General features: G+C 47.7%; 2 protein-coding genes across 4 annotated transcripts; one reads left to right on the forward strand and one right to left on the reverse strand.

Moving 5' to 3' along the window:
- Positions 1 to 694: 694 nt before the first annotated feature.
- LOC147053812 (uncharacterized) lies at positions 695 to 13,972 on the reverse strand. 3 transcript variants are annotated; one of them, XM_085918667.1, is made up of 7 exons: positions 13,903 to 13,972; positions 5,023 to 5,177; positions 4,770 to 4,827; positions 1,851 to 2,013; positions 1,588 to 1,786; positions 1,245 to 1,471; positions 695 to 999 (listed from the first exon to the last, which is right to left on the reverse strand). In XM_085918667.1, exons 4-7 carry the CDS (start codon positions 1,986 to 1,988, stop codon positions 859 to 861), a joined length of 705 nt encoding a protein of 234 aa, XP_085774793.1. In that variant the 5' UTR covers positions 1,989 to 2,013; positions 4,770 to 4,827; positions 5,023 to 5,177; positions 13,903 to 13,972; the 3' UTR covers positions 695 to 858. The 3 variants fall into 3 exon arrangements, with proteins under 3 accessions (XP_085774793.1, XP_085774794.1, XP_085774792.1); XM_085918668.1 differs by having other exon boundaries at positions 1,588 to 1,750; positions 4,770 to 4,945; positions 13,903 to 13,958; XM_085918666.1 differs by lacking the exons at positions 5,023 to 5,177; positions 13,903 to 13,972 and having other exon boundaries at positions 4,770 to 4,999.
- pbx2 (pre-B-cell leukemia homeobox 2) lies at positions 12,399 to 24,164 on the forward strand. Its single transcript, XM_085918665.1, has 8 exons — positions 12,399 to 12,826; positions 18,389 to 18,462; positions 18,609 to 18,856; positions 19,213 to 19,403; positions 19,477 to 19,612; positions 22,503 to 22,644; positions 22,828 to 22,907; positions 23,532 to 24,164. Exons 1-8 carry the CDS (start codon positions 12,573 to 12,575, stop codon positions 23,613 to 23,615), a joined length of 1,209 nt encoding a protein of 402 aa, XP_085774791.1. The 5' UTR covers positions 12,399 to 12,572; the 3' UTR covers positions 23,616 to 24,164.
- Positions 24,165 to 24,432: the final 268 nt, after the last annotated feature.

Below are 24,432 nucleotides of genomic sequence, written 5' to 3' on the forward strand. Positions count from 1 at the left end.
CTCTCGATTTACCGGTCGATCTATGCTCCTACCCTCACCTATGGTCACGAGCTATGGGTCGTGACCGAAAGAACGAGATCCAGGTTACATGCGGCCAAAATGACAACAACTCCGGATAAGCAGAAGATGGATGGATGGAGATGATTTTATTGCTACATATGTTTTTTAATGCAATATGAACATTGACAACGGCGTGTCATTTCTTTTCACTTGAATAAGTAACCCTGTTATTCCCTTTAATATATTTCAAATGTTTTTGTTCAGTCAAGTAGAAATAGAATTTTTAGGTGTTTCCTGCTGTTGAGAGACATGATGATTCTCATTGAAATATTCCCTTCAATGTTAATTGTGTGTGTTATTTTGCACAGGATGTCAGTTTCCAGGTTCTTAATTCTGATTAATTTTGTCTTGTGACACAGCGGCCCGGCCGACGTCAAGCCTGACCTCTGTCACCAGCCGAACAACAGATGGAGCAGAACTGCCTCCCCAGCTGGCTGCCAGCTGAGGACACGACAGCGCCAAAAGAAGGTCTGAGGTTAGAAGAAAGCGTCGCATGGCTCGCCGCAAGCATAGCAAAGGCCGTTCCACCGTGGATTCTTGACATCTTTCAGAAATCTCAATGTGCTAAGACCTTTGTCCTTTGACATGTTTCTGCGTCATCTACAAATTGCATTCCTCCAAACAAAGCGAGAGGCTCGGGTGCACTTTTGCTTTAATGAATTGCGAAGCAAAGAACAATCCCAGTTGTCAACCAACCCAAAAGCAAGCCTCGCCAGCAGACATTCAAGTAGCTTTGCAACTCGGTAAAAAGCAAAATCACATGGAAGTGCTGCCGTTGTCATCCTGGCGGTCGGTCGGTCATGTTTGCGGCATGCGCGGCGCTTCGGTCCTCTGCTCTTCCATGCGGCCCCCCTGGACCCTCAGCAGCAGGGAGAAAAAGTCGTCGTCATCCATGGGGCCCGGGGCCCGGCTGCGCTGCTCCTCCAGCCTGCCTTGAGCCTACCGCGCCAGCACAAAGTAAAAAAAGTGAGGCCCCTTCATAGGCTCCTCTGCCATCAGAATTTAGAGGGCAAGTTGCCGCAAGAGTAAAAAGTCGTTGAGACAACACGAGACTTTGAAATCCGCCATCCGACCAGGGGCTGAACGTGAATTCACTCCCCTTCAAATTGTTCCCACCGGAGCCCAGAAGGACGAGACCAAAATGGTTGGGGGGGTGCAGTTTTATCGTGGCGAGCGTTTGGGACCTGCGTGGTGAGAATCATGTCGTAGAGCTCCTCCTTGCCACCCATCTTGGGCGCTCTCCTGGCCAAGGAGAGCTGCTTGAGGCTTCCTGGGAAGCTTTGGTCTTTCCGCTTGCCCCGCGGCGACCTCCGCAGCTGTGCCCGCTGCTCGTCCAGGCGGCGAGCCTGCACCCTGGCCACCAGCTTGAAAAACTCCTCACGCTGCACTGACGTCATTGACGAGAAGATCACTGGCGGCAACACAGCGTAGAACCAGCTAGAACATTTTTGGCTGGGGAGAGGTCACTGCCTCTAAAAAACACAGGTTCCGTCACAGGCCCGTGGGTCTGTGTTGTGCACGTCTCACCCCTATGCGAAGGCTTGGTGGCGTTGGGCTCGGAGTGGCATCGCCTCCTCATGCCACCGTCCAGGAGGAAAGAGCAGCGCTGGTCATTGAGGCGCCGGCCCTCCTGCAACGTGCACAGCAGCTCGTACAGCGACTCCGGGAAGTCCGCCGGCAGCAGGACAGCCTGGTAAGTGTGTGGATGGATGGACTGATAAAAGCACTCACCCAGAAAGTATTCATTCAGTTACTGCGTCATGAAAAGCGCGACATTTGTTGATGCTAACCTGTTGGGCATCCTCCACGTACATTTCCAACACGTGACAGTCAACATCTTGGCTTTCTTTCTCCTCATCTTTTAAAGTCTTGTCGTCTTCGTTTGTGGCTTTGTCAGCAACTTCCATCCAGGCGGCGCCTTCAGCCATGTGCACGTTGGGATCTGTCTTGAGCCTTGCGGGATAGAGGAGAAGCGGCATGAAGTGAGGTTGGCTGGGAGTGCCCCTCCAGATGTTGCGCAATGAAGCAGTGTCTTGAATGAATGTGAAAACGTGGCAAAGAGCATCCTCCTCAAGAGGTGATTTCTTGCAAGGCTTGGCACTCCGTGGATTCTGCCTAGCGACAATTTGCTGTCTTCTGAGAAGTAACTTGACTTCCCCTTTTGACTTTCCTTCCCCTCTCGCCCTGTCGATTTGTCTCGCAAACCAAGTCTGTGCGACATGCTTTTTTATTGTTGCTATTTTTCTTTGAATTCTCTACCACATCGGTGTCAAACTCAAGGCCCAGGGGCCAGATGCGGCCCGTCACATCATTATATGTGACCTGTGAAAACAAATTTTGGCTCGACCTTGTGTCAATAATAAAAAAAAAATCACTTTTAAAAACTACACATATTGCCAGCAATTTCTATTCCCATTCATCTTTTTAAAATATTAGCAGTTTTTACTCATCTAGTTTCAATGTTAGTTATTCATCAGTTTGTTGTGTAGCATCTATTGTATATAATATAAGGCGTTGACAGTCATAATGGCCCTCCGAAGGAAAGTGAGTACAATGTAGCCCGTGACAAAAATTTAGTTTGACACCCCTGCTCTATCATCTTTCCCCGTCCGTATTCTTCGCTTGGTCAAGATGGCACCCCGTGAATTGCCACAGAGCAAATTGAGTGTAGAGCATAGGTGTCAAACTCTGGCCCGCGGGCCAAATTTGGCCCGCAGTGTAATTATATTTGGCCCGCGAGGCAATTTCAAATTAACATTAGAGCTGGCCCGCCGGTATTATACACCGCATTCATCGCTTGTACTACAAATCCCATAATGGTCTGCTGTTGCTTTGGCGCCCATACGTCCGTTCATGACTCCGCCTCATGCCCATATAAGTAGAATCCGTGTTCAATTTTTCCCAGAATGCACCTGAAATTTTCAAGATGGCGCTGCCTAGATTCGATACTATTGGGTTCTGAGCAGCTGTTCACAAACTAATGGGTGACGTCACGGATGTTACGTTCATTTCTTATATACAGTCTATGTGCACACCCTGCATCTCCGTGCCTCTCCCCCACACTGCGACCTCAAACGACAGCTGTCACTGTGTTACCCTACCAACAAATGGCGAAAAGAAAGGCAGAAAATAGAACTTTTCTGGACAGGTGGGAGACAGAATATCTGTTTATATGTATACAAGACAGACCTGTTTGTCTTGTTTGTGGAGCCAATGTGTCAGTAACTAAGGAGCACAATATTAGACGACACGATGAAACCAAACACCAGGACAAATATAAGGACCTGGACACGGCTCAAAGGAGCCAGAAAGTTAAGGAGATGAAAAGAGATTTGATTTCACAACAGGAAATGTTCACAAAAGCCACAACACAAAGTGAGGCTGCTGTAAAGTCAAGTTATATCGTGGCACAAGAAATCACCAAATCAGCCCGACCCTTTAATGAAGGAGAGTTTGTAAAAAAGTGCATGATGAAGGTTTGTGAACAAGTGTGCCCCGAGAAAAACCAAGCCTTTGCAAACCTAAGCCTGAGCAGAAACACAATAGCTGACCGCACATGCGAGCTTGCCACCAATCTGCATGTCTAGTTGATGGAGAAGGGAAAATATTTTGTTTCTTTTTCCCTTGCTGTGGATGAGAGCACTGACGTGTCTGATATTGCGCAGCTGACTGTCTTCGTCCGCGGCGTGGACACAAATCTGTGTGTTACGGAGGAGCTTTTGGGATTTAAACCAATGCATGGCACAACCACAGGGAAAGAAATCTTTGAGGAGGTTTGAAAATGTGTAACTGAAATAAATCTTCCGTGGAATAAACTTGTGGGATTAACCACTGATGGTGCGCCAACCATGAGTGGTAAAAGGAATGGACTGGTGGGCAAGATCTGTGAAAAGATGCACGAAGAGAACTGTGCAGGTGAATTATCTGTTGTTCACTGCATCTTACATCAAGAATCCCTGTGTGGTAAAGCACTGAAGATGGAGGATGTTATGTCCACAGTAACACAAAGGTCTCAATCACCGCCAGTTCAAGTCTTTTCTGGAATTGTCATAGTTATGTTATTTTATTTTCAAATTTATTAGCTTGTGTAAGAAGCTAATTTTGACATTTACCTCAGAAGGCTGCAAACAGAAAGGAGGCATTCAATTTTTATTTAAATTGTATTTAATATGCCATTGATATGTTTTATTATTATTATTATTATTATGACTATTATTGTTATTATTAGTATTATTAGTGTTATTATCAACTTGATTTTGCACGCCTGCACTTTTAAGTTATATAAGCCTTGGTTGTTCAATATTCATTGTAAAATCAAAACTTGTTTGATTCCATATTAAAAGGTTCATTTGTTCAACCTTGGCCCGCGGCTTTGTTCAATTTAAAATTTGGGCCCACTGTGAATTTGAGTTCGACACCTCTAGTGTAGAGGAATGTGGCGCCCAAAAGTGTATGGGCGTTCTCTCCGAGAAAAAACTTGAGAGTGCACGTCTTGAAGGGTCACATTGCCGGGAGGAATTGCTAGCAGGTGCGCCGCCGAGCATGAAGGCAGGCTCCTTGTCGTCTTATAGCTCGAGCTTTCTTGCAAAACACAAAGCGCCCAAGCAGGTCGCAGCTTGTCGCCTCCCTTGCACATGTTGCCAGCCGAAGGCAACTTTGGAAATTCCTGCCTGCGCGGTCGAGAGAATGTCGAGTGAATGCAAGCTCACCTCTTTTCTTTCTGTGGCCTCTTCTGGACCGCAGCGGACCTTTACATCTTGTCAAAGCCTTGAAAAATGCAGAAACCTGTTATGAGAGAGAGACAGAGAGACTGGGAGAGGCTTGCTTCAGTCGCGCTCGTGTATCGTCCTCTTTCTTTCCCCTGCGCCCATCCGCCTACCCATCCCTGTGCACCCCAGAACAGCATTTAAACAAAAGCAGAAGAGACAATCGCCCCCTCCGGGTCCGCCTTCTCCTCGTCACCTGCTGCGCGGTTGGTGAGCCTCGGTGAGGTCATGAAGGCGTCGCGCTTCGGGGGAGCCGCAACTCCTCCAGTCGTGTTGAAACAAGTGCGTGCGCGCGGGCGCGCTTCTTGACGGCGGCACTGTGGTTTGGCCTCACTTCCTATTGATTTGCAGCTGTGAAGAAACACAGTCAGACCTCGGACGCGTCATCGCAAAGTTAAGTTCTGATGAACTCACACCACTCTTAGTCTCAGAGTCGTTGCTGTGCAATAACACTCTGCTCTCTACACATTTTGTGAATTGTCTACACCAGGGGTGCTCATTACGTCGATCGCGATCTACTGGTCGATCGCGGAGGCAGTACTGGTCGATCGCAGCATGACGTTAAAAATTTTTTTTGTCAGCCTATCATCCTATAATTACAAGAAAATCTATATTTATTGTGTATGTTGTGCAATATTGGCCTATTCAGTTATGCAAGGTACATCAACATATATTGTACATACAAATAATCCTTAATAAATTTGAAAATAGTGATATGTTTTGCATTTTTGTGTTGTGTAGGTCGATCATTTTGACTTGGTTGTTTTATAAGTAGCTCACATGCTGAAAAAGTGGGAGCACCCCTGGTCTACACAGTATACTCTATACTGTGTCCTCTCGGCATCCATTGAAGCCTGGTCATCCTGGAAGAGGGTTTCTCATTTCCCCTAGTTGGAGTTTTGGTTTACAATTTACTTATAGCAGGTTTTAAATAACGTGTATGCATATACGTATATACCTAAATATTGTTATCCAATATATCGACTGCAGTTTCACATTAGATTGCTGGTTTTAGATGTACTTTTATTATTATTATTATTTTAATAAACATTTGTGTTATAACTTGTGAAGGAATGGGGTCAAAATACAAAAAGTCCAGCCTAACTACAAAAACAAATATGCTCAAGCCTCATTGAATAAAGTACATAAGCAGACAAGTATATTCACATATTAAATCAATAAAAGGAACATTTTAAGCATATCTTAGAAGACCCCTTATGAGGAATACAATATATGGATGACGTTTTCGCTCGCCCGGACGCGGGTCACCGGGGCCCCTCTCTGGAGCCAGGCCTGGAGGTGGGGCTCGAAGGCGAGCGCCTGGTGGCCGGGCCTTCGCTCATGGGGTCCGGTCGGGCATAGCCCGAAAAGAAAACGTGGGTCCCCCTTCCAATGGGCTCACCACCTATAGGAGGGGCCAAAGGGGTCGGGTGCATAGTGAGCTGGGCGGCGGCCAAAGGCGGGGACCTTGGCGGTCCAATCCCCGGCTGCAGAGGCTGGCTCTAGGGACATGGAATGTCACCTCTCTGGCTGGAAAGGAGCCCAAGCTGGTGTGTGAGGCAGAAAGGTTCCGACTAGACATAGTCGGACTTGCCTCCACACATAGTTTGGGCTCTGGTACAAGCCCTCTCGAGAGGGGCTGGACTCTCTTCCACTCTGGAGTTGCCCACGGTGAGAGGCGTCGAGCAGGTGTTGGCATACTTATTGCCCCCGGCTGGGCGCCTGCACATTGGGGTTCACCCCGGTGAGCGAGAGGGTAGCCTCCCTCCGCCTTCGGGTGGGGGGACGGGTCCTGACTGTTGTTTGTGTCTATGCACCGAACAGCAGCTCAGAGTACCCACCCTTCTTAGAGTCACTGGAGGAAGTGCTGGAGAGCGCTCCTTCTGGGGACTCCATCGTTCTACTGGGTGACTTCAATGCTCACGTGGGCAATGACAGTGAGACCTGGAAGGACGTGATTGGGAGGAACGGCCCCCCCGATCTGAACCCGAGCGGTGTTCTATTATTGGAATTCTGTGCTAGACACGGATCTTCTATAATGAACACCATGTTCAAGCATAAGGGTGTCTATGTGTGCACTTGGCACCAGGACACCCTAGGCCGCAGTTCGTTGATCGACCTTGTAGTCGTGTCATCGGATTTGCGGCCGCATGTTTTGGACACTCGGGTGAAGAGAGGGGCGGAGCTGTCAACTGATCACCACCTGGTGGTGGGTTGGCTCCGATGGTGGGGGAAGATGCTGGTCCGACGCTCTGTGAGGGTCTGCTGGGAACGTCTGGAATCCCCTGTCAGGAAGAGCTTCAACTCCCACCTCCGGCAGAGTTTTTCCCACGTCCTGGGGGAGGCGGGGGTCATTGAGTTTGAGTGGACCTTGTTCCGCGCCTCCATTGTTGAGGCAGCCGACCGGAGCTGTGGCCGTAAGGTTGTTGGTGCCTGTCGTGGCGGCAATCCCCGAACTCGCTGGTGGACACCGGCGGTAAGGGATGCCGTGAAGCTGAAGAAGGAGTCCTATAGGGCCGTTTTGGCCTGCGGGACTCTGGAGGCAGCTGACAGGTACCGGATGGCCAAGCGGAACGCAGCTTCGGTGGTTGCTGAGGCAAAAACTCGGGCGTGGGAGGAGTTTGGCGAGGCCATGGAGAATGACCTCCGGGCGGCTTCGAGGAAATTCTGGTCCACCATCCGGCGTCTCAGGAGGGGGAAGCAGTGCACGGTCAACACTGTTTACAGTGGAGATGGTGTGCTGCTGACCTCGACTCGGGATGTCGTGAGTCGGTGGGGGTGAGTCGGTGATGTTTTAATTTTGTATTTGTTGGCTAAAGGAAGAGCAACTCCGGAGTTAAAAGGTTTGATTCGGACAACGGGACTTGGGAACAGAGTGGTACGCATGATCGAAAACAAGTTTTTGATTACATGTGCTTTATTGAGTGTTTTTATTTGTGAAGACTGCTGATATGAGATTTTAATTAAAATCGTTGAAATTAAAAAAATGAATAAACCACACTAGAGCAGCGGTCCCCAAACTTTTTTGTGACATGGTTAGGTGCTGGACAAATTTTACCGGGGGGGTGGGGGGGGGTGACGTCAGTGCCTCCCCAGTCATGAACCTCCCCGCACGTCACTGCAATACATATATAATATACTCACAAACATGGTGTCAAAAGCGACTGGACCCGACCACAGTTTAGCTGGACAGTGCTGTGCTTCACTGCGGGGCCAGTGAAAGAAGGAGAAGAGGGACAGACGGACAGAAAGCAAAGATGAGCGAAACGGTAGTTAGCAACCAGCTAGGCTAGCGACAGCACCCACCATGGCAACGAATATCCCGCCACTGGAGGAGATGAAGATGAGCGGCGACCTCGCAAGCAATTTGGGACAATTTCAGAGGGGAATTTGAAGACTATTTACTGGTAACGGGATTATCAGAGAAAGAGCAACTAGTACAAGCAGCAACCCTACGGAGAGTAATGGGCCATGAATGTCGTCACATATACAAGGATAACTTGGGACTCATGGCAGACCAAGGGAAGGATGTAAGAGTTATTCTTGATGCTTTGGAGGAGTACTTCAAACCAGCTAGACACGTCATATTTGAGAGATTTGTTTTTGGAAACTGCAAGCAAGATGAAGGGGAGCCAATTGATGTGTTCATAACAAAACTGAGTGAGAAAGCTGCTTCATTTGAGTATGCACAACTCAAAGAGGACTTGATCAGAGACAGACTGGTGTGAGTGAAAGTGTGCGCCGCCGGCTGCTCAGACAAAAAGATCTCACACTAGCATCGGCCATAGATATATGCAGAACGGTAGAGATGACAGACGCAAGAATACAAGCAATCATGCAGGACAGGCCTCCAGAGACAGTGCACACAATGGATAGCCCGCGGCCACATCCCCCGCCCAGGCAGGAGCGTCCGGCCAGAATTCGAAATCAGCCCCCGAGCACATATGACAGCGCTATGTGTTGATTCTGCTGCAACATGCACGGGCATGGACGTGATTTTTGCACAGCCTTTGGAAAAAACTGTAGGAGCTGTGGGACCGCAAATCATTTTGCCAAAGTTTGCATGAATTGGGGCCAAGCCACAAGACAGCTCCACGCAGCAGACGGTGAAGTACCTGAGGACATGGACAGGTCTGACATGGAGGCACACATTTACACAGCGGAGAGCATAGGGGCAGTTCAGGGGCGAGGGAAGAAATGGTTTGTTAACTTAAAAATGAATGGTGGGTTTCAGAGGTGCCAGTTAGATTCAGTGGCCACATGTGATGTCATGAGCATAAAATACATGAGGAAACTTGACCCTGGGGCAAAGCTACTACCTAGCCAGATCAGGCTACTACTGTATTCAGGCCAATTCATGCAATCTATGGGCATATTCCGCACAGAATGCGTAGTGAAGGGAAGAGTACACAGGCTACGGTTCGAAATAGTGAGAAGGGGACAGGGACCTCTGTTGTCAGGCGAAACCAGCAAGCGGCTAGGCTTGGTGCACTTCACCATCCCAGAAGAACTTCTTATGGTGGGACACAGCAGCTCGGGCCATTAACCAGACAGCACCTTGTACAAACATACGCAGATGTTTTCAGCGATCCAGTTGAGTCACTCCCAGGGGATGTTCATTTTGAGCTAGATATGAATGTACCCCCAGTGCAGATTTCCCCACGCAATGTCCCGGTGGCCTTCAGGGAGGCAGTCAAGGCCCAGTTAGATAGATATGAGGCAGATGGCCACCTAACATCAGTGTCAGAGCCTACTGAGTGGATTAGCAAAAATGGTGATTGTCAGGCGGGCAGAAAACTTGTGAATTTACATAGACCCCAAGTCATTAAATCAGGCTCAAAAGAGGTCCCACTACATAATGCCAACACTTGAAGATCTGTTGCACAAGCTGCCCAGGGATCGCATCTTTACAGTAGGAGATGCAAGAGATGCCTTTCTACAGTGCAGACAAAGAGAGCAGTTACACCACGTTCTGGACACCGTGGGCCTGGGAGCGGTGGTTAAAGCTGCCGTTTGGAGTGTCTGTGGCCCCAGAGATTTACCAGCGAAATGCAGCATGAGCTACTGGCAGGGCTAGATGGGGTGGAACCTATAGCAGATGACATATTGATTGTGGGGTGTGGGGGGACAGATGAGATAGCCACACGGACCATGATACAAAGCTGTTAGCGCTCATGCAAAGATGCAGGGAGGTAAAGCTAAGACTGAGTTTAAAGAAACTGCAGTTCAGGGTCAGAGAGGTCAAGTTTCATGGACACATCATATCAGCGGAGGACCTTAGAGCTGACCCGGAGAAAATCAGAGCGGTCCAGGACTTTTCACACCCCGAGGACGCCAAGGCCGTGCAGTGATTCATTGGGTTTGTGACCTACTTAGCAAGGTTCATGCTACGCCTCTCTGAGATGTGTGAGCCACTACGGAGATTGTTGGACAAGGATGTCCCATGGTATTGGCAGCAGTTGAGGAGATTAAGCGACTCGTCACGTCGGCCCCGATCCTGCGATACTACGATGTGACCAAGCCTGTCACCATAAAGAGTGACGCGTATGCGGCATTGTTTACATAAAGGACGATTGATGGATTTAATGAATTGGAGTGACACAGATGGTTTGATAAACGTGTTATTTATGTAATAGTTATTTGAATAACTCAGAATGTTACGTCAGGCCCGTTCTCAGCTCCTTGTTTGTGTATGTCACGTTAGCATACCGTATCGTTTAGCCTGTTGTTGCTGGTTCATGTCTGTTCTTGGTGTTGGATTTTGACAAATAAATTTGCTCCAAAAGTGCGACTTATACTCCAGTGCGACTTATATATGTTTTTTTTCACTTTATTGTGCATTTTATGGCTGGTACAGATACAACTGCATACAGTGGGGGATGGGAGTCTTCAGCTGTTGCAAGAGGTAGTGCTCCGGGGTTGGCCAGATCGCCGGGAGGACACTCCCTTGGCAATCAGAGAATACTGGTCAATCAGGGACAAGATCAGCGCACAAGATGGAGTGCTTTTCAAAAGTCAGGGAGTCATAGTGCCCAAATCATTGCAGGCTGAAATGTTGAAACGCATCCATGCCAGCCAGTTACAGACTGTTACAGACACGCTATAGTGGCCCAACATCAAAGTCAAAAGTCAAAGTGCTTTATTGTCAATTTCTTCACGTTAAGACACACAAGGAGATCGAAATTACTTTTCCCACCATCCCACGGTGAGATCAAGGACTATGTGAGCCAGTGCTCAGCCTGCAACAAATATGCACACGGACAGGAGCAGGAGACGATGATGTCCCATGCACTCCCTACACGACCATGGCAGATCCTCACCATGGATCTGTTCACACAACCTGGCAAGGACTTTCTGATCGTGGTTGATCATTATTCGGATTTCTGGGGAATAGAGTTGCTCCCAGATCTTTCAGCTGAGACCACAGTGCTGAGGTGCAAGGCCCAGTTTGCACGGCACGGTCACCCTGACTGTGGTGCCCAGTTCGACTGCGAAACGTTCAGGAGGTTTGCAAGAGACTGGGACTTTGACCATGTCAAATCCTCTCTCAGGTACCCAAAATCGAATGGGAAGGCAGTCAGCTGTGAAGATAGTCAAGAGCCTGTGCAAGAGTGCAGCAAGGGCGGGGACTTACCCTTGGCTGGCCATCTTGCAGTGGAGGAATACGTCTACGGAAGGCATGCTGAGCAGGCCCGCGCAGAGACTAATGTCTCGCAGACTGAGAATGCCACTCCTGGTTGCTGACACACTCTTGGAGCCGAGTGTGGTGGCGGGGGTCCCAGACAGGCTGTGAGTGAAACACCAGACAGCCAAACTCTGGTATGACAAATCGGCAAGAGATCTGCCTGAGTTGTGTATTGGACAGGACATAAGGATGAAGCCCCTGCCTGGGGACAGGACGAGCAGGTGGCGAAGAGGAGTGTGCTTACAGCTGGTGGGCCCCAGGTCATACCTGGTGGACATCGAAGGGACACTGTACCGCCGTAACAGGGTGGATCTGTGACCTGCGTAGAGTAACACCGCCATGCCTGGGGAGCACAGAGTGCAAGCACAACAGCCCACCAGCTGACCAACCCGGGGATCCACCTGACAACGCGATTGACACTAATGATGACACTGCCACACTTGCCCAGGAGGTCACGTTGCAGGGGTGGAGTGACGTCCACCAGCCTCAGAATGAATCATCACTACATACACCTGTGCTTGGGTGCAGGACGGCCAGTGGCAGGCTTGTAAGAGTGCCGAAGAGACTGGACTTGTGAGCTGTGTAGGTACTGTGGGGCCTCGAGCTCAATTGGGTTGTTGTCGAAAACAAATGTGTAAAAAAAACAAAAAAAAAAACATGTTGTACACTGTTCTTTGAAATGTGACTTAGGAGTTGTTTAAGTGTTCGCTGATACGTAAAGAAAAGAGGGGGAGACAGATTGTTGGAATTTAAATTTGATCTGCATGTATAAGTTACCATCTATAAAAGGGGAGATGTTAGAGATGTTATGCTGTGTTGGGTGACGTCATGACGCATGGGCTATAATTCATAAATGTCAGAGTAAACGATTGACATCGAGGAGACAGTCAACTCGTGGAGGTCCCCGCGGCTGCCGCGAGGGGGCGTCCCGGCCGCCAAGCCTCCCGGCCGGCGGCCACCTGGTGTGCGCTGTAGGAGTGGTGGCGCTGGTGCACTCAGTTCAGTCTCAGTTGTCGGGCAGCAGCAGTCGTAGTCGCCGCCACTGCGCGTCGCTCGACGAGATGTTGCAGCAGCCGCAGCAGCCTCTGACGGCCAACGGGGCCTCCAACGGCCGGGGCCTCGCCATGAGCGGCAACCCCGGGATGGCGCACCGAGCCCCGCCTCTATCGCAAGCGCAACACCGCCCTGCCGATGAGCCTCCGGCGGGCCTGGAGAACGGCGCCGAGAACGGACACGAAGTCCGCCAAGACATCGGGGATATCCTGCAGCATATCATGACCATCACCGACCAAAGTCTGGACGAGGCGCAGGCAAAGTCCGTTAACATTTGGGGATATGGAACTTGATTTTGGATAAAGTTTCCGCAACTTAAATACAGCTTGTTTTCTGTAGCCTTTCATCATTAGTTGCCGCTCTCTCCCAGCTAGCAAGTCAAACGTCACAACGTGAATGTATTATGATGAACGAAATAGGAATGTCATGATGTGTAGCTTTTTGGGATGGATGGTTGTCTTAACTCGAGCTAGCCTGGAAGGTAGCCATTGTTAGCTGGCTATGCTAGGCTTGGCTAACGAGCCAATGCCACGAACGCAAATGTCGGTCGCCAAGCTGCATTAAGCGTCATTTGCTCGACTACATCTTTTTGGGCGACATTGGTTGAGGTGAGCGTAGGCGAGCGCCCAGGGGCTCGTCATTAGCACGTTCGAGTAGCTCGTGTTGACCAATCGTTCTGGCCGTGAGTGTTCATGTTGTTAGCGCGTAGCTCGCAACTCGTGGTAGCAGCACGTTTTCTAGTTGTTGTTGTTGAACAACTTGTTTCTAAATTTCGCGAGGTGCCCAGCTCGATCTCGTCCGGTTGTGGCGTCCCGTTTGCGCGCTGCCAACGCTTAACGACTTATTTGCCATTTCTATGGGCATTCAGCGAGCTTTTAGTTGCCTTCACGTGGTATGGGAAAGATTATCCTTTCCACTTGTACTTGTGAAGTGGAAATTACGAGTACATTGTGTTCAAGTGCTCTTGTTGTCGTAGATAAGGGGAACATGGCAGACCCAAAGTTTACCCTTACCTGCTACTTGGGTAAAACAGTATTGGACCTCTCAATTCATTTGCTACTACAGGAAGAGGGGAAAATTGCATACGAGCACAGACCACACAGTAGGACCTTCCTATATGGGAGGCAACAACGTCATCCTCAACTGACTGTGAGCGTCTGCTTTTTAAAACCAAATGACAATGGTGTTTTTAAACACGGCAACAATGGTGATGTTATTACAATTGTGTTTGCCACAGCACCATAGAGGCCACAAATTAACCAATTAACAGTAGTAAAGAGCGTTTAACAACAGCCATTGTATTCATTTGTTCAGACAAGACGTGTAGGTCTTACTTACCTTCAAAAACTTTTCCGACAGTTTCAGAAGCAACTTCCCCCTTTGTCAGAGTGTCAAACGATGGTGTGTGTGAGACACGTCTTTTCCAGCTGTTATTACTACGAGGGCATGACCCTCCTGTCAGATTTGACAGGTGGGTCACGCCCCCTCCTGTCCTCTTGCTGCTCCAAAACGCTGATCCAGGTGTGTGAGAGCATGTATGCTCCCTCATCTCGGTTCATGGTGTATTGTCCATTTGTTCTGATTTCTATTGCCTCCATAATCCAGCGGTGGTGTCGATTTTCTTTGGTGCGGATGACTCTGGGTTTGTTCCAGTTCATGATAGGTTTCTCCCTTTTGCAGTGATCTGTTATGGCTGATTTGTGGGTCTCTTGCAGTGCCTTTTGTCGCTCTTTGTGTATCTTGTCCGTCTCCTTCTCGCGTTCTTTTTAGTGTTCTTTCTTCCTTGTGCTGAAGCTCCTTCCCGTTTCACCGATGTATATTTTATTGCATATTTGACAGGGTATTTTGTATATTGCATTGCACTTGTTGTCTTGTTCTATTTTGTCCTTGGGATGCACTAACTGTCTCAGTTTTTTTTGTGGTTTGACCGGTGTGCTGATATGATATTTTCGCATTGCCCTCTGTATTTTTTCTGTGACTCCTCTGATATACGGTACTGTTACCATTCCTCTGTTTTTCGTCTTGTTGGTGGTTTTCTTCTTTTTGTTTGGATCTGTTTCTTTTTTCTTGACTTGTGCTGCTCCTTTGTTTATTGCCCATTGTGGATATTGACATGTTTTTAGTGCTTGTTGAATGTGCTTCTGGGTCCGTGATTATTGTTGCGCGTTTGTGTTGTGTTCTGATGACTGCCATTTTGGGGATTTGGAAAATCATCATCAAAGTAACAATACTTTAATCATTGCAAAATTAAATCCAAGTCTTCACTTATGAAAACCAAAATTCAATATCAATCCCCCAAAAAGAAGAAAAAACACCTTTACAAATACATCAAAATTTAATTAATGAACCGAGATGAGGGAGCATACATGCTCTCACACACCTGGACCAGCGTTTTAGAGCGACGAGAGGACAGCAGGGGGCGTGACCCACCTGTCAAATCTGACAGGAGGGTCATGCCCTCGTAGTAATAACAGCTGGAAAAGACGTGTCACACACACACACACACACACACACACACACACACACACACACACACCATTGTGTGACACTCTCTGACAAAGGCGGAAGTTGCTGCCGAAACTGTCGGAAAGGTTTTTGAAGGTAAGACCTACACACCTTGTCTGAACAAAAGAATACAATGGGTATCATCAACGAAGACATAATGAACACAATTCAACTACAACGTTAAACAATGCAAATTTTGCCATTCACGACACTCGCTGCTCTCCGCCATGTTGAAAGGTCAACGTTTCTCATCTCGGCAGTTCATGTATAAACTTTTTTTTCCCTGCTTTCCATTGGAAATTACGATGTGAGTGGGTGTTCATATGCATTGTTTTACGTCGGTTTTTGGTATTTTATTTATTTACCGGAGGACGTGAAGGCAGCTTGAGCCTGCTTATTAGGCCACTGGCTCTCGGTGCCCGTGGTCTTACCGCTAAGCTCTCTGATCATGCTAACTTGCTTCTTTCATAGTTTCCACAGCTACCTTGCCAAAGTAACATTACTTGATTTAAAGAACAAGGTTTTCTTTAAAGCCCACGTATCACAGTAATAAATTCTACTGTTTTACGTTTGGTTGTGGTCTGTATAAAGTTGAACAGCGATTCTTTTGTCTGAATTCCTCGTTTTGATACCATCACCGGTCCCTATTTTCTACTTGTTCTGAGCAAGCCGTATTGTTGTAGTCTCTTTAAATGTAAATGAGATACTTCACACCTTCCAGGCCACAAGATGTGCGCCTCCCTTTCCAGTTTTATTTGTAGTATTTGTAGTTTAGCCGAGGTAGCGTTTACTTGCGCCGCAAACTTTTTGATTGATTAAAATATGTCAATGGCAGAAGACCTGTACATACATACATACATACATACATACATACATACATACATACATACATACATACATACATACATACATAACACGTAACAAAATAAATTCCATCACAATATTGATGAACACGTCTTGTTAACAAGCACTGCAGTCAAGCTACGAAGTAAGCTAATGCTAGCGTCAGCGAGAAGCAAACGAATGCATTTAGCATATTACAGTGGAGCTTCGGTTTTTGAACGGAATCCGTTCCAGAAGGCTGTTGGAGAAATGAATCGTTCGAATTCCGAATCATGTTTTCCCATTACAAATAATGAAAAAAAATTAATTCGTTCCAGGAAAACGAATTTTTCTTTTGCCTTTTTTAAGCATTATTCCATTTGCGCATTTCTGTCCGATTGCGCAACTGCAGCGCACCGCCGAACGCGCAACTGTAGCGCGTCACCAACCGCTCAACTGCACCGTGCTGGTTGCATTATTGTGACAGTCTTCGCTAAAATTTAGAAAATATTTTTAAAGTCCTGATATACTTTCGAAATTTAAGTGGACCTCAGTGCGCAGGAAGTTTAATTTTGTCCAATCGCACAACTGCAGCGCACCGCCGAACGCGCAACCGTAGCGTATCACCAAACGCTCAACTGCACCGTGCTGGTCGCATTATTGACAGAGCCGTCGCTGAAATTTAGAAAATATTTTTAAAGTCCTGATGTACTTTCCAAAATTTAAGTGGACCTCAGTGCGCAGGAAGTTTAATTTTGTCCGATCGCGCAACTGCAGCGCATCGCGGAACGCGCAACCGTAGTGCGTCACCGACCGCGCAACTGCACCGCGCTAGTCGCATTATTGTGACAGAGCCGTCTCTGAAATTTAGAAAATATCTATAAAGTCCTAATGGACTATCCAAAATTTAAGTGGACCTTAGTGCGTAGGGAGCTTAATTTGGTCCGATAGCGCAACCGCAGCGCGCCGGGCGCTCACTGTCGCATTGGTTTAGGAGCATCTTTGTGTTTTAGGATGGCTTTGCTGCTCATTTGGAGGCATGATTAGAGTTGATGCAATCCTCAGTAACGAGAATGTAATAACAAACGGAGTCATTTGGCATGCGGATCGTCTTGGCTCATCTCGCGAGGTTCAACAACCGAATTTCGTCCGACGTCCGAAGCAAAAAAAATCTCAATCTTTTTTTTCGAATACCGAATTGTTCGAGAACCGGGACGTTCGAAAACTGAGGGTCCACTGTATTGTGTTCCCCAAGAATAATACAGCACCTTCGATGCAATTATTCTGATACAACTACTCAAAATATACCCACAAGAAGTAAACCCATAGAGCGCACAGCTCTAAAATCAGCAGAAAGCCTGACACGAATGCTATGAATACGAGTTTATAGACACGCAATATTATCAAAGTGAAATACAGTTTATTATTTTTGTGTCGTCTCAAGCTTACGGCTTTACTGTGTCCGTCAGTTCCATAGATTGAAGGAACTGAACCATCAACGAAAGTCTTTCAGCGAATCCTTCTCTATACTGACAAGATTTCTGAAACATTCGTCCTTGAACAAGCAGGACTTTGCCCACAGACGTGGGAACACTGCTTGAAAAATGAAATTTGGCCAGGCACTCCTTTGAGGTTCTGATGTTGGGGGACGTGCAATGATTTGTGTGGATTGATGAATCTAACAACGGAACATTTTGATCTCACCACTTCGGCATCCTGGAGTTGTTTGGACTACAAAAGTCTCTCCAAGTAATAAAGATGGCAGGGTTGCAAAACAGTTTGGCCACACCCATCTTGTTTGGTAGTCCCGCCCTAAAGGATATGACGTAATAGATAAAAATACGTTGTTCTAAGTTCATTTTGTTTTCACTTGTCAATCACTTCTCTGGTTCTTTTATCATAAACAAGATATTTTAGGTTGCATTACCTGACATGTTTCGGCTTGTACTTCCGCCTTGTCACTTTGATGAAGATTCAATAGTATTTATTCGCCATGTTTGAGCGTGTCAAACAAGAAATTTGACTTCGGTACATCACAGGCTCTGTTCAACATTTAGGAAACTAAATGTAAAACATGTCAGGTAATGCAACCTAAAATATCTTGTTTGTGATAAAAGAACCAGAGAAGTGAGATAAAAATACGTAATAGAAAATGGAGAAAACTAAATGGAGTAAAAAATAGCTCCAAAACAGGTCATAAAAGTGCCTCTACAACATCTGAAGGGATAGATTACACTTTTCTACAAACTTGGAGACTCCCAAGTGCACAATAAAATGAATATAAAAGCAAAAGTGGATTTTCCATGATATGCCAGTTCCTCTATTAATGTAAATCAATATTCGGCGGGTCAAGCCGCAGTTGCAAGACTACAGTCTTCTCTAACTTTGCCCTATGGTGCTCTGCAAAGTCTTTGCTCAATAACAATGCACTTTTTCCTGTGTTGTTAGTTTGCTGATTGGTGCTAAGCGCCCTGTGCCTTTGTTGTTGTCTTCCCAGGAAACATGCACTCAACTGTCACAGAATGAAGCCCGCCTTGTTCAGTGTGCTGTGCGAGATTAAAGAAAAGACAGGTACACACAACATCTGTTGTCGTGCTTCTTGTGGTCTTTCGTCATCCGTAAGCTGTACAACTTTTGTAACGTCCGCTTTCAAAAGAGGCAACAGCTGGACAAACAGACGGTTCTTTCAGGCTATGTTGGCAATCTTTTGTCCACAGGCCTGTCCATGAGGAACAGCCAGGAGGAGGAGCCCCAGGACCCCCAGCTGGTGCGTCTGGACAACATGCTGCTGGCCGAGGGCGTAGCGGGGCCCGAGAAGGGCGGTGGGGCGGTGGCCGCCGCCGTGTCAGCGGCTACAGGCTCGGCCGGCATGTCGCCCGACAGCTCCCTGGAGCACTCGGACTACAAGAGCAAGCTGGGCCAGATTCGCGGCATCTACCACACCGAGCTGGAGAAATACGAGCAGGTGGGCCGGCAACCTCGCCAAATGGCACATTTGGTGGCACAAACAGGCCAAAACCCTCAAGCACTTTTAAGAGTCTTCTGACCTCAAGCTGTTTATGGCTCACCCAACCAAAGAGAATCAAACATTTCATTTCCTTTTCTGGAGACCCACAAAATGTTGAAGCGTCAACATTGCGGCCACATTTTAACTGGGTGGCTAATCCGTCCAAATAATGGACCGCACACGGAGACGGACTAACGAGCAAACGGTGACGCCAAAATTTTGACCCTCAGCCTTATTGCAACAGCAAAATGTCTTCTTGAGGCTCGCCCCGTGAGGGACTCATGTTTGCGTGTGAACGTTTGTGGCGGGCGCAGGCGTGCACAGAGTTCACCACCCACGTGATGAACCTGCTGCGGGAGCAGTCGCGCACGCGCCCTGTCACACCGCGCGAGATCGAGCGCATGGTTGGCATCATCCACCGCAAGTTCAGCTCCATCCAGACGCAGCTCAAGCAGAGCACCTGCGAGGCCGTCATGATCCTCAGGTCGCGCTTTCTGGATGCCAGGTGAGCTTTCCCCACCGACAAGCACCGAGCCGAACTCACCCCTATCCCGCCCGTCCTTTTGCTGTCCTGCCAGGCGCAAGAGGCGTAACTTCAGCAAGCAGGCCACCGAGGTGCTGAACGAGTACTTTTACTCACACCTGTCCAACCCGTACCCCAGCGAAGAAGCCAAAGAAGAACTTGCCAAACAGTGCGGGATCACCGTCTCTCAGGTGCGTGTGCCCATCCGGGCTCCCTTTGAGGGGGTCGGGGGAGGAGCCGCACCGACGGCCGGCAATCGTTTGCCCTCGACTACTGCCGCCGAAGCGTTTCGGTCTTTGACACATCAATTTAAGCGCCGACATAGGAGCCTCTAACACAGGGGTCGGAAACCTTTTTGACTCAGAGAGCCATCCATCCATTTTCTGTACCGCTTTGTCCCCACGGGGGTCGCGGGTGTGCTGGAGCCTATCCCAGCTGTCAACGGGCAGTAGGCGGGGGACACCCTGAACTGGTTTCCAGCCAATCGCAGAGCACACAGAGACAAACAACCATCCGCACTCACACCTAGGGGCAATTTGGAGTGCTCAATTGGCCTATCAAGCATGTTTTTGGTATGTGGGAGGAAACCGGAGTGCCTGGAGAAAACCCACGCGGACACGGGGAGAACATGCAAACTCCACACAGGGAGGGCCAGAGGTGGAATCGGACCCGCAGCCTCCTAACTGTGAGGCGAACGTGCTAACCAATGCGCCACCGAGCCGTACTCAGAGAGCCATAAACGCAAAATATTTGGAAATTTATTTCAGTGAGCCATATAATATATTTTAAGACTGAATTCTGCCAAATGTGAGTACAATAAGCCTCTGGATTTTTTCTTTTAAATAATGTTGTGATAATACTCACCATTAATGTGACTTCTGGTGCTGCATGGATTTGCTGATGGCTTTGTAGTCTGCTTGATACTTGGTGAGGTTAAGCTTCATGCGGGCGTTAAACATGATCATAGGTTGGACTCAAGTTGGACTTGAAATGACTGCTCATATGAATACATAGTGTTGTATGTGACAGAAAGCACGGTCCAAGTTTTGATAAACAGCTGGTCTTCGCGTTAAGGTTTTTTTTCCGTTTCTGTCCATGCCTGCTCACCAACTCCGCTTTCTGACGTGCAATTCTTTCCAAATCTTCATTCAGTGATTTGAACTTATTCACCCACATGTCTGAGGCCTTCAGGTCAACCACTTCTGCTTCAAAATCTTTGAGGGAGACATCAGAAATGTAACTCAGGCTGTGTTCAGTGAACACTCGTTTGAATGGCTGATGAACTTAAAAAATGAATGTGCTCACTAAATTCTCCAAAGCATGCTTTGAATGACTGTAGGAGACTGGGTGTTAAGCCAACTAGCTGGTGGAGATCAAAGTTTTGTGGAGTTACTTGCTGTGCATGCATCTTTAAATTGTCTGTTTTTCAAAATGTAGTAAACGACCTGTTTCAAGATCCATGATAAAGAGGTTCAGCTTGTTTTCAAAAGGGATAACACTGTATTGCCAATGTCTTGCATTTTCACGTTGAGTTGGTTCAGATGTTCAGTCATATCCACAAGATAGTAAAACTTGAGGAGCCACTCAGTTTTGGCTAGCTCAGGATGCTCGATGCCTTTCATTTCAAGGAAAGTCCGGATTTCGTTCAGGCAAGCCGCAAAACGGCTGAGCACCTGACCTCTTGACAACCAACGCACATTGCTGTGCAAAAGCAGACTGTCATAGGTATTTCCAGCAGTGTTTTAAACTGGCAGTAATTTAAGGCTCGGGCAACAAGAAAGTTAATCACACATGACCAGTGACATTTCTTGGCCAAGCTGCTCGTAACACATCTGAGCACAAAGTACCTGCTGGTGTGCAATGCAATGGAAACTTAGGATGGGTCTATTTTCATGTTACGGAGAAGCGCCGCAAATCCTTTGTTTTTCCCCACCATACACGGAGGACCATCAGTACATACTGAGAGAAATTTATCCATCGGTTGATTTTTTTTTATGCGTGAACTCCGTGAAAGACTTGAATAAATCTTCACCTCTTGTGGATCTTTTTTGGCAGAACAGCAAGAATTTCTTTGTGCAGTGTGTCACCAGCAGCATATCTTGCAATCACACTGAACTGCGACAAATGACTTGCGTCTGTTGACCTCGACCAGGGAAAGCCAGGGAAAATAATGGCGCTGCATTTATGTCCTTCACTTACGTTTCCACCACTTGGTTTGCCATCATGATGGTACGATCATGAACGGTTCTTGCTGACAAAGGCATGTCTTGTATCCGTTTGATTATCTTGTCTTCGTTTGGAAGATCATCAAAAGGTTCATTGGCTACATTCAGCATGCATGCTTTAGCATACTCACCATCTGTGAAGGATTTTCCATTTCTCACTATTGCTAAAGATCCAGCAAAACTAGCGGAATTAGTGTCACCTTAACAGGTCCATACGCGGAGTTGCTGCTGGTGAGCTTGCACCTTGCTCAGTAGCTCTTGGCACACTTTCTTCCTGCTGTCTCCAGCAGGGTATTTTGATGCAAAGGTAGCATGCCGTTTGTCGAAGTGCCGCTTTAAATTCGACCGTTTCATCAATGCAATTTTGTCATTGCAAAATTCGGCACACTGCAGAACCTGTTCTCTCCACAAAGGCAAATTCTTCAGACCATTCGTCCTGAAATGTACGATACTCATCATTCTTCTTGCCATCTTCTTTGTCGAAGGATTAGGTTTGAGCTAATGACAGAGCAGACGGATTCAAAAGGGGGCGTTTACCTTTTTACCCAGCAATGGCCAACGTAGGCTATTATCATCCAATTAAAATGATGGATAATTGTTCCTGCAGCCCTGAACAGGACATGAGCAGTGCAACATTGATGGATTAAAACAAGTGATAATATTTGATGTTTTATCTGAAAAGCCGAAATCTGCGAGCCAGATGCGACCATCAAAAGAGCCACACCTGGCTCACGAGCCATAGGTTCCCGACCCCTGCTCTAACGCATGGAAAACAAGAAGCCCGTTAAAGGCTCCTGACAGTAGTCCATTCTACCGAGAGGGACAAATATTGGTCAACTTTTGTGCCTCCCGGCAGGTCTCCAACTGGTTCGGCAACAAACGGATCCGCTACAAGAAAAACATTGGCAAGTTCCAGGAGGAGGCCAACCTCTACGCCATGAAAAACGCTTTGGGGGCGCAGCAGGGCGACGACTCGCCGCACACGCCCAACTCCACCGGTGGGTGTACTGCTTTGCTCTCGATATGGCGCGACTGCAAGTCACAGCAACGGGAGGGGGGGCAGAGGGGAGCTAACTTCTGCGAGGCCTGGACGGGAGAACGGCAGAGAACAACTGGGCCGCTGCCACCACATGAGCCTTTGGCACCGGACCCAGTTTGACATATGCTGCTTGTGCTTTCAGGCTCGGGGTCGTTCTCTGCTGACCTGTTCCTCGGGGTCCCGCCCGTCAACAGGGACGCCGCCTACCAGATGGCCGTGCAAGTAAGCCTTCTCCTTTCCTGCACTCTCAAAGTCTTCAGTGACATAGTAAGGTGCAACCTTGTGGGGGAAAGTTACAAGAAAGCCATAAATATAAGTTGATTAAAATTCAGCCAGCAAAGCTCATGGAATGTTCTGTTGCCACAAACCAAACAGACTGTTAGAATAGCCCTCTTTGGCACATGTGATTCGCTAAGTAGCTTCAGCTATGCCACTATATCGCTGTAACCCTACTCTTGCTTTATTGGCTTTCTCTTCTCTATGACACTCTTTGCACATACGTAGAAGTCGCTCTCAGTTAAGACTACAAATTATCACACAGGATAGGCAGAGTTGCCGCCTTGCAGAAGGGCGGCACAGAGTAGTATAAGAGCAGGAACCTTGGTGGTGGGAGTTAGACTTTCTTCCTTATCTCGCAGAGAAGGCTCCACAGCAGTGTATTGACCATCCTGGCATACATTAAATAGTTAAACTGTGAAGGCTGCCTCTTGGTAATTACTGTTAGCATAGCAAGCATTACATTAAAGATAAAGAACTGGGACTATATGTAAAAAGACAAACATTTGTGTCAACTCTATTTTTATTTTTTGCATTTTGTATGGTAACTTGCCTGTGTGTCATCACCAGGCCAACGGCAGCTGGCAGGCTCGAAGCTCCACCCCGCCGGGCACCTCGCCACCCCACAGCGACCAGTCGAACAACTCTGACTGATCCTCTCCTGACCCCCCCCCCCCAAACCACAACCACAACTACCATGTGCGCACATACATACACACGACCCCCCTGCCCCACCACCACCATTGCCAGATTGAGGAGAGACAAAGACAGAACGAATGATATCACACTTGCCCGCTCACTCAGACACACTTGTTTTCATTTTTGGGCGGGGGGGGGGTGTTGTGTCGTGTGCATTGCAAGGGTGTGAGTTGAGTCCTTGAAAAAGTGTATGTTGTCATTCCCCCCTCCACGTTAGAGGAGCGCTCGCTTTTTTCTGGTTTGAAGCACACCAAAAGATGAATACACAGCGCTGACATTGGCACCGTTTTGGGACTCGGGCTTGAGCGGACGAGAGCAATAGAGGAAATCCAAAGACTTTGTATGTTTCTTTCTGTTTCTCTTGTTTTGGCAGGGGTGTTCCCGCCTTTTGTAATTTTCTTTTGATCACAGCCACACGTGATCAATGTTGTTCTTTTCTTCTGTACAGCGGAGCACCTGTTTCCTCTCTACCTCTTTTACAATAAATGCTCTATGTAGTCACAAGTGGGCGCCGCCTCCTCCGCTGCCATGAAACAGTAGGAGCCGCATGGCTCTCGAGGACCTTGAGGTACAAGCAGTGCCTGATGAGCGAGTGCAGGTGAGGGGCGCCATCTTAATGGCCATGATCGTTGGCTGCGCATGGCTCCCGGGATTGTGAAACATGTATGTATGTTGACCAGGTTTAGGCAGTGCATGCAAGGTCTGCAGAAGCTGGATAACAATCATGATCATTTGAATCCAGGCGTCTTGACTTAGAAAACATGCAGGACAC

Source organism: Syngnathus leptorhynchus, chromosome 8, assembly GCF_054491065.1.
Source record: "Syngnathus leptorhynchus isolate UIUO chromosome 8, UIUO_Slep, whole genome shotgun sequence".
NCBI classification, from domain to species: Eukaryota; Metazoa; Chordata; class Actinopteri; order Syngnathiformes; family Syngnathidae; genus Syngnathus; species Syngnathus leptorhynchus.